At 40.1% G+C, this 10398-nt stretch overlaps 1 protein-coding gene across 2 annotated transcripts in view; it reads right to left on the bottom strand.

The window, feature by feature from the left end:
• Window positions 1-10398, bottom strand: part of KIF4A (kinesin family member 4A) — a 128571-nt gene that overhangs the window by 31969 nt on the left and 86204 nt on the right. For both annotated transcript variants that reach the window (XM_011992015.1, XM_011992016.1), the window contains exons 19-20: window positions 4069-4152; window positions 3462-3575 (exon numbers count right to left, since the gene is read on the bottom strand). In XM_011992015.1, coding sequence (XP_011847405.1) covers window positions 3462-3575; window positions 4069-4152 — 198 coding nt within the window. The remainder of the gene's footprint in view (window positions 1-3461; window positions 3576-4068; window positions 4153-10398) is intronic.

The following is a 10398-nucleotide window of genomic DNA, read 5'->3' as shown; positions in this document are numbered from 1 at the left end:
ACACACACACACACACACACACACACACACACAAAGCACAGAACAGAAAAGAAGAAATAAAATTGTCCATATTTGCAGATGACACAATTGTCTAGGTAAAAAATCTTAAGAATTCTACAAAAAAGCTTTGAGAACCAACAAGAATATCTAAACAATTGGAAATGGAAATAAAAATGCCATTTTCAATATCATAAAAATATGAAATACTCAGGAATATGTTTGACAAAAGATGTATAACACTTGTACACTAAAAACTAAAATGTTGCTGAGAGAAATTAAAAACCTAAATAAAGAGATGTACTGCATTCATGTATCTAAATATTCTTAACATGTTGATTCTCCTCAAATTGATTTATAAATTCTATGCAATCTTAATCCAACTCCGAGCAAGCTGTTTTGTAGAAATTGACAAGATAATTCTAAAATGTATATGGAAATGCAAAGGACCTAGTTTTCCCAAACAATTTTGACAAAGAACAACAACTTTGGAGGACTTACACTGCCTGATTTCATGATTTCTTAAAAAGCAACAGCTTGAACCGGGGAGGCAGAGGTTGCAGTGAGCTGAGATCGCGCCACTGCACTCTCCCTGGGTGATAGAGCGAGGCTTCGTCTCAAAAAAAAAAAAAAGGAAATATTTGTCAAACTCATGGTCACTAAGATTTCCCCCTAAGTTTTCTTCTAGAAGTTGTATATTTTTAAACTTTTTGGTATTGGCATAAAAATAGACATGTAGATCAATAAAACAATCTGAAATAGATGTATAGATATTTGATTTTGACAAAGGTGTCCAGTCAAAATGAATCACAGACCTAAATGTAAAGCTTAAAAATATACAACTTCCAGGCCGGGCGTGGTGGCTCAAGCCTGTAATCCCCACACTTTGGGAGGCTGAGACGGGCGGATCATGAGGTCAGGAGATCGAGACCATCCTGGCTAACACGGTGAAACCCCGTCTCTACTAAAAATACAAAAAACTAGCTGGGCGAGGTGGCGGGTGCCTGTAGTCCCAGCTATTCGGGAGGCTGAGGCAGGAGAATGGCGTAAACCCAGGAAGTGGAGCTTGCAGTGAGCTGAGATCCGGCCACTGCACTCCAGCCTGGGCGACAGAGCGAGACTCCGTCTCAACAACAACAACAAAAAAATACAACTTCCTAGAAGAAAACTTAGGGGGAAATTTTAGTGACCATGGGTTTGACAAATATTTCCTTTTTTTTTGGAGACGAAGCCTCGCTCTATCACCCAGGTGGAGTGCAGTGGTGCGATCTCAGTCCACTGCAACCTCCGCCTCCCCGGTTCAAGCAATTCTTCCACCTCAGTCTCCCGAGTATCTGGGACTACAGGCGCATGCCACCGGGCCCGGCTAATTTTTGTACTTTTAGTAGAGACGGGGTTTTGTCATGTTGGCCAGGCTGGTCTTGAACTCCTGACCTCACGTAATCCACCCGCCTTGGTCTCCCAAAGTGCTGGGATTACAGGCATGAGCCACTGCACCCAGCCAGCCAAATATTTCTGTTTTAAATTTTTTTTGAGACAGGATCTTTCTCTGTCACCCAGGCTGGAGTGCAGTGGTGCGATCATGGCTCACTGTAGCCTTGACCTCCCAGTCTCAAGTGATCTTCCCACCTCAGTCTCCCCGGTAGCTGGGACAAAAGGCGTGCACCACCATGTCTGGTTAATTTTTTAAAGTTTTGTTTTGTAGAGACAGGATCTCACTTTGTTCCCCAGGCTAGTCTTGAACTCCTGGCCTCAAGCAATTCTCCTGCCTCAGCCTCCCAAAGTGCTGAGATTATAGGCGTGAGCCACTACACCCAGTCAAGATTTCTTAAGTAAGATATGAAACTGTTTAAGTATAAAATAAAAAAATCAATAAATTGGATGGCATTAACATAATAAAGGTTTGCTCTTCAAAAGACACTGTTACAAATTGAAAAGGGCAAGCCACAGCCAGGGAGAAAATATTTGCAAAACACAGAAGTCCTCTGTTAAATATATTTAGAATATATAAAGAATTTTAATTCAATAATAAGAAAAAGATAAACAACCCAATTTAAAAATGGGGACAGATTTGAATAGATATTTCACAAAAGAAAACATACATATCGCAAATAAGCACATGAAAGGATGTCCAACATCATTAGTCATTACAGAAATGAAAATTAGAACCACAATGAGGTTCCACTACCCCCACACATAAAATAGCTAAAATTCAAAAGACTGACCATACTAAGTATTGGTAAGAATGTGTAGCAACTAGAACCCTTATACATTGCTAGCAGGAATGTAAAATGGTACAACTGCTTTGGAAAACAGTTTGGCAGCCACTTACAAGTTAAAACATACACCAACCATACAAGAAAGCCATTTTATTCCTAGCTATCTACTCAAAAGAAATAAAAAAAATCCACACAGACTTGTGCGCAAATGTTGAGTGCAATATTTGTAAGAGCCAAAAACTAGAAACACCCAAGTGTCCATCAACAGGTGAATATAAAAAAAATTATGGTATAGCCATACAATGAATAGGATGCCACTCAGCAATAAAAAGGAAAGAAGTTGTATATGATATATGCAACCACATGGATGAATCTCACAATAATTGTGCTGAATAAAAACCAGAAAAAAATACATACTGTATGATTCCAGATGAAAACAAATCCATAGTGACAGAAAGCAGATTAATGGTTGCCTGGAACCATTGTGGGGATATAAAGAAATATATATGAAATGGGGAGTAGAGGGGTAGACCGGGGAGGAGAAGGAGGGATTACAGAGGGATACAAAGAAAGTTTAGGCAATGAAGCACACTGTCATTATCTTGACTGTGGTGATGATTTCATGGGTGTATACATGTGTCCAAACTCACCAAACTGTATACTTTTTTTTTCTTTTTGAGACAGAGTTTCACTCTGTTACCGAGTTTGGAGTGCAATGGTGCAATCTTGGCTTACTGCAACGTCCGCCTTCCGGGTTCAAAGGAGTCTCCTTCCTCAGTCTCCCAAGTAGCTGGGATTACAGGCACCTGTCACCACAGTCAGCTAATTTTTGTATTTTTAGTAGAGATGAGGTTTCACCATGTTGGTCAGGCTGGTCTCAAACTCCTGACTGCAGGTGATCTGCCCACCTCGGCCTCCCAATGTGCTGGGATCATAGGTGTGAGCCACCATGCCTGACCAAATTGTGAACTTTAAATATGTACAATTTATAATACGTCAATTCTATTTCAATGAAGCTGTTTAAAAAAGTAACTGAACCTCAACAGGGGCAAGGATAGAAAGAGTTCTATACTCCTGGTCTTTAACAACAGTTCAAAGACATTGCTATCTTTAGGAAATAAGGCTTTCAAGTAGAACTTTAGATTTTGCAGTGTTTACTTCTAAAAAAAAGAGAAAAAAAGCTATTTCTCCTTTTCTCCTGTTCCCAGCGTCCACAAGAGAAATGGCAGTTCAAGTTGTTCATACCTTCACTCGAGCTGCAGTGCCTTCCATTCCACGGCTCTGAGTCTCTTTCCGCTTATCTGCAACCTCCCGTTGTTTCTGGAGAGCATCCTTGAGACGCTTGTTGGCAGCTGCTGCCTAAATAAATTTGGCACATAGTAATGTTGAATGAAAGGTAAAAAAAAAAAAAAAAAAAAAAAAAAATCCCATTTCTAGCACATTAGTAAAGATAAAAATTACATGGGTTTGAGTTCCTATAGGAACCAGGTTTATAAATCTCCATGGACATAATGAACAGCTACTGCTTTGGTGCCTAGGGGAGGAATACACTTCAAGGAAGTTCTGCAGACTAGGTGTCTAGAAATGTCACATATCAATATTACTTTGTTTTTTCAGGAAAGGCTCAAGTCCAATTAGGAAAAAATCCTTATTTGAACAGTACCATTTTTCATCAAGTTTTTATCTGCTCACAGGTCATGGCATATAAACAGAGATCAAGATTTAGGAATTGCTTGTGAAGACTGGCATCCCTGGTTTCTCAGGACACTTGCTCGTTTAAAGGATATTACTTTGCAAGCATTTAAGCCTGAAGATGACAATATACTTGACCTAGCAGACTGAATTTTCTTACCTCCTCTGTTTTACGTCTGAGCACATTGGATTGTTTCTGGAAGTTTCTTTCAAGTTTCAGCAGCTCATATTGCCTCTTACGGTCCTGACAAGAAAAAAGTCAGATATGAATTGCTGTTCAGCTAGCTAAAATAAAACCTTATACTATAACTAAGGCGTCTCTCAAGACATCCTTGATTTGTAAGGTTAACTACAATACAGTGAGCTGCCTTCATCTTCTCCTATGAGTCAAAAACTCATAGTTCTAGAAACCATGTTTGTGTGTAGAGGGGAAGTAGTTTTTCCCTTTGGCTTATTGCTGTGTGGCCAAATTCTTGAGTCTCAGTCATAAGTCAACTACTAGAAATAATATCCTAGAATGTGAGGTCTGGAAGGAAGCTTAAAGATCATCTAGTGAACAGTCCTTTCCACATAGGTAGTTATTGACAGAGGTGGGATTCAGGTCTCCTGATAAATAGGCCAGTATTCTTTTCCCATCAACCCTACCTGTCCATCCATTATAAAACCCGGGTGGCTGGCAAAAAAGAAAAAGCCTATCACATAGCCAACCACCTATAAAGTTAAAGTAACTTGTAGCTAAAAAAAAGAGGTTTTTCATTTTTGAACTAAACAAGGTTAACCTGGGTACACATAGACATAAAGATGGAAACAATAGACATTGGGGGCTCTAAAAGGAGGGAGGGATGGAGAAAGTGGGGCAAGAGCTGAAGAACTTCCTATTGGGTACTATATGGGTGATGGGATCAGTAGAAGCCCAAAGCTCAGCATCACGCAATATGCCCTTGTAACAAACCTGCTCCTGTACCCCCGAATCTAAAATAAAAATAAAAACAGGTTATTACTGAATGTGCTCTTTCTTCCCAGAGATTCAAGATAAAGAATACCAAGAAATACTATGGGATATCACCTGCTTCAGCTGAGCACACAATATTTAACTGCTTTGATTTCTTGGCCCTTTCCCTCTTCTAATAATCCATTAAGCTCCTTCTGGCTTCACTAGTTCCTATCGAATCTAGATAGAATGGTCAGCCATTTTTGTCATGTCTTTGCCAGCATACTAGAACAATTCATTTCATTCAATAATATAATATTTACTGTGCCATCAACTACATATTAGGCACTGGGCTAGGTGTCTATGATACAGAGATAAACATGACATGGTTACTACTCTTACAGAGATTACCAGAGAATACAAACACCATGCAACACAATTATAATAAAATAAGATGTGTGTTGAAATGAGAAGTCAAGATAATTAAAGAAACACAGCCAGAGAACTAAGCTAGTCCAGTGAAAAGAGGAAAGTCAACAGTCTTCTTAGCACCAGACTTCTTGAAAGAGAGGTCTATGTTTAGTGCTTCCAATTGTCATTATTGCTCACTCCATAATCCCCTTGTAAGTAGTTCCTACCAATTGTCCTGGAATTTCCTACTTGTTAAATTCAATGGTCTTTTTACAGTCACCATCTTCTTTGGCTTCTCTCCCAGCATCGTTAGCACTACCAATAACTTTCCCATACCATCCTAATTCTTTTCCTACCTTACAAATTTCATTGTCTTCTTTTCATTTTCTTATACATGAAATAGATTCTCAGCTGGGCATGGTGGCTCATGCCTGTAATCCCAGCACTTTGAGAGGCTGAGGCGTGTGGATCACCTGAGGTTAGGAGTTCAAGACTAGCCTGGCCAACATGGCAAAACCCTGTCTCTACTAAAAATACACAAAAATTTGCCAGGCATGGTGGCATGTGCCTGTAGTCCCAGCTACTCAGGAGGCCGAGGCAGAAGAATCGCTTGAACCCAGGAGGCAGATGTTGCAGTGAGCCAAGATGGCTCCATTGCACTCCAGCCTGGATGACAGAGTGAGATCAGAAAAAAATAAAAAAAGAAGAGATTCTCTTCTTAGCCTTCTTTTTCTATATATTCTCTGTCTCCATTATCTCATTACTCCCAAAGTTTCATTTTTCACCTCTATGCAGACAACTCTTTTTTTTTTGAGACAGAGTCTCCCTTTGTCGCCCAGGCTGGAGTGCAGTGGCTCGGTCTCTGCTCACTGCAACCTCCGCCTCCTGGGTTCAAGTGATTCTCTTGCCTCAGCCTCCTGAGTAGCTGGGATTACAGGCATGTACCACCAAGCCTGGCTAATTTTTTTGTATTTTTAGTAGAGACGGGGTTTCACCATGTTGGTCAGGTTGGTCTCGAACTCCTGACCTCGTGATCCACCCACCTTGGCCTCCCAAAGACAACTCTTAATTGCAAAGTCCAGTCCAACTTCTCCCTTGAACTCTAGGCCAACATTATCCAATATTTTCTAGGTCTCTCCATCCCAAAGATTATTCTCCTAAAACCAACTCTGTCTCTTCAAACTAGCTGTTTCCTCTGACTTTCCAGTCACTGAAAAGCCCGTGGTACTTTTTGTTGCCCTACTTCCTTCATTTTTTGAAAGGTAGATTTTGCATTAATTATGATTAAAATCATTCACTAAACATTATTGAGTGTGCACTACTTGCCAGTCACTGCTCTAGACATTGGAAATACAGAAGTGAGCAAAACAAAGATCCTTGTCAATGTAGAATATGTATTCCTGTAGAATGTAAAGTTGTCATCACTTTATAGAGATGTCTCCTTTCTTCTTTTGTTCTTCTTAACAGTTTTATTGAGATATAATTCACATACCATACAATTCACTCATTTAAAGTACATGATTCAGTGGCTTTTGGTACATTCACACAGTTGATGTAAACATCACCACACTTAATTTTAGAACATTTTCATTAACACAAAAAGAAATATACTGTTTAGTGATCACCCTACAACCCCATCACCCCACCCCAAAGCCCTGGACAACCACTCATCTATTTTTTGTCTCTACAGATTTTAATGTCCTACTCTGGATATTACATATAAATGGAATCCTATCATATATGGTCTTTTGTGATTGGCTTCTTTCACTAGGCAAAATGTTTTCAAGCTTCATCCATGTTGTAGCATGTATCAGTACTTCATTCTTTTGTATGGCTGAATACTACTCCACTGTATGGATAGACCACATTTTATTTGCCCATTCATCAGCTGATGGACATGTTGGGTTTTTCCACTTTTTGGCTATTATGACTACTGCTGCATAAACATTTGGGTGCAAGTTTTTGCATATATGACATATTTTTGTATCTCCTGGGTAGAAAAAACTAAGAGTGGGATTGCTGGATCATATGGTACCTCTAGGTTTTTATTTAGCCTTTTGATAAACTGCTAAACTGTTTGCCAAAGCAGCTATACCATTTTCCCATCCTACTGACAATGTATGAGGCTTTCAGTGTCTCCACATTCTTGCTAAGACTTACTATCATCTGTCTTTGTTTATAGCCATCCTAGTAGATGTGAAACTGCATCTCATTGTGGTTTTGATTTGCATTTCTCTGATGGCAAATGGCATTGAGCACCTTTTCGTGTACTTATTGCTTTGCCCATTTTAAAACTGAGTTATATTTTTATTGTTGATTGGTAAGAGTTCTTTTTTCTTTTTTTTGAAATGGAGTTTCACTCTTATCGCCCAGGCTGGAGTGTAATGGTACGATCTCGGCTCACCACAACCTCCGCCTCCCGAGTTCAAGCGATTCTTCAACCTCAGCCTCCCCAGTAGCTGGTATTACAGGCATGTGCCACCACACCAGGCCAATTTTTTTGCATTTTTAGTAGAGATGGGGTTTTTCCACGTTGGTCAGGCTGGTCGTGAACTCCCGATCTCAGGTGATCCGCCCGCCTCAGCCTCCCAAAATGCTGGGATTACAGGTGTGAGCCACTGCGCCCGGCCGGTAAGAGTTGTTTATCTATCTTGGGTATAAGACTCTTATCAGCTATATGATTTGCAAATATTTTCCTCCCAATCTATGGACTGGCTATTAACTTTCTTCTTCTTCTTCTTTTTTTTTTTGTTAGAGATGGGGTCTTGCTATGTTGCCCAGGGTGGGATCAAACTCCTGGGCTCAAGCAATCCTCCCACCTTGGCTTCCCAAAGTATTGAGATTACAGGCGTGAGCCACCATGCCTGATCATATTCACTTTCTTGATGGTATTATTTACAATGCAAAAGCTTTTAATTTTGTCTCTTTTTTGGTTAGCTGTTTGTACTTTAGGTGTCACATCTAAGAAATCATTGTCTAATCCAAAGTCACAAAGATTAACACCTATGTTTTCTTCTAAGAGATTTATAGTTTTAGCTCGTACATTTAAGTTTTGGTCTGTTTTACTTTTTGTATATGGTATGAGAGCAAGTTTCTTTCTGAGACAGAGTCTCACTCTGTTGCCCAGGCTGGACTGCAGGGGCATGATCTCAGCTCACTGCAACCCCTGCCTCCCAGGTTCAAGTGATTCTCCTGCCTCAGCCTCCCGAGGAGCTGGGATTACAGGCACGTACCACCATGCCCAGCCAATTTTTTTGTAATTTTAGTAGAGACAGGGTTTCACTATGTTGGCCAGGCTGGTCTTGAACTCCTGACCTCAAGTGATCCACCTGCCTCGGCATCCCAAAGTGCTGGGACTACAGGCGTGAGCCACTGTGCCTGGCCACAAGTTTCAACTTCATTATTTCGCATATGACTATCCAGTTGTTCTAGGACTATTTGTTGAAAAGACAAAATTGTTTTCCTCATTGAATTGTCTTGGCATTACTGTTGAAAATCAACTGGCCATAAGTGTGTAAGTTTATTTCTGGATTCTCAATCTTATTCCATTGACCTATATGTCTATCTTTACACAGTACCACACAGTCTTGATTACTGTAGCTTTGTAGAAAGTTTTAAAATCAGTAAATGTGATGTTTACAAATTTGTTCTTCTCCTTGAGTGCTTTGAATAGTCTAGGTCCCTTGCATTTCCATATATATTTTAGAATCAGCTTATGAGTTTCTGTGAAGAAACCAGATGGAATTTCATTGGGATTGTGTTGCATCTGTAAGGCAATCTGAAGGGTATTCCATCTTTAGAATATCAAGTCTTCCTGCCCATGAACGTGGGATATCCTTCCATTTATTTAAGGCTTCCTTAATTAAATTCAATGATGTTTAGTAGTTTTCAAGTATACAAGTCTTACACTTCTTTTGTTAAATTTATTCCTAAGTATTTTATTTGTATTGATGCTATTATAAATGGAATTGTTTTCTTTTCTTTCCTTTTTTTCTTTTGAGACGGAGTCTCGCACTGTCGCCTGGGCTGGAGTGGTGCAGTGGTGTGATCTTGGCTCACTGCAACCTCTACCTCCCGGGTTCAAGTGATTCTCCTGCCTCAGCCTCCCGAGTAGCTGCGATTACAGGTGCCCACCACCACACCTGGCTAGTTTTTTGTATTTTTAGTAGAGACAGGGTTTCACTATGTTGGCCAGGCTGGTCTCGAACTCCTTACCCTGTGATCTGCCCACCTCAGCCTCCCAAAGTGCTGGGATTACAGGCGTGAGCCACCGTGCCCAGCCCTGGGATTGTTTTATTAATCTCATTGTCAAATTGTTAATTGCTAGTATATAAATATACTACTGATTTTCCTTTTTTGTTGTTGTTGTTGTTTTTTTTTTTTTGAGACAGAGTCTTGCTCTGTAGCCCAGGCTGAAGTGCAGTGGCCTGATCTCAGCTCACTGCAACCTCTGCCTCCTGGGTTCAAGGGATTCTCGTGCCTCAGCCTCTCAAGTAGTTGGGACTACAGGCATGTGCTACCATGCCTGGTTAATGTTTGTATTTTTAGTAGAGACAGGGTTTCACTGTGTTGGTCAGGCTGGTCTTGAACTCCTGGCCTCAAGTGATGTGCTTGCCTTGGCCTCCCAAAGCGCTAGGATTACAGGTGTGAGCCACCGTGCCTGACCACAACTTATTTTCTTATATTGATCTTATATTCTGCAACCTTGCTGAACTTATATATTAATTCTAATAGACTTTTAGTGGATTCTCTAGGATTTTCTACATACAAGATCATGTCATCTATAAACAGAGATAGTCTTGCTTCATCTTTTCCAGTTTAGATGCCATTTATATATTTTTCTTCCCTAAACGTCCTGGTTAGAACCTCCAGGACAATGTTAACTAGACATGGCAAGAGTGGACATCCTTGTCTTGTTTCTGATCTTAGGGGAAAAGTATGCTCTTTTTCACCATTAAGTATGTTAGCTGTGGGTTTTTCATACACGCCCTTCATTGCACTGGGGAAGTTCTCTTCTATTCCTAGTTTCTTGAGTGTTTTTATCATGAAAGAGTGTTTGATTTTTGTCAAATGCTTTTTCTGTGTCTATTGAGATGATCATGTGGTTCTTGTCCTTTTTCCTACTGATATGGTATATAACATAAATTT

This window comes from Mandrillus leucophaeus, unplaced genomic scaffold (genome assembly GCF_000951045.1).
Source record: "Mandrillus leucophaeus isolate KB7577 unplaced genomic scaffold, Mleu.le_1.0 Scaffold401, whole genome shotgun sequence".
Lineage (NCBI taxonomy): Eukaryota > Metazoa > Chordata > Mammalia > Primates > Cercopithecidae > Mandrillus > Mandrillus leucophaeus.
The sequence above is the reverse complement of the archived record's forward strand: the minus strand, read 5'-3'. Positions and strand labels throughout refer to the sequence as shown.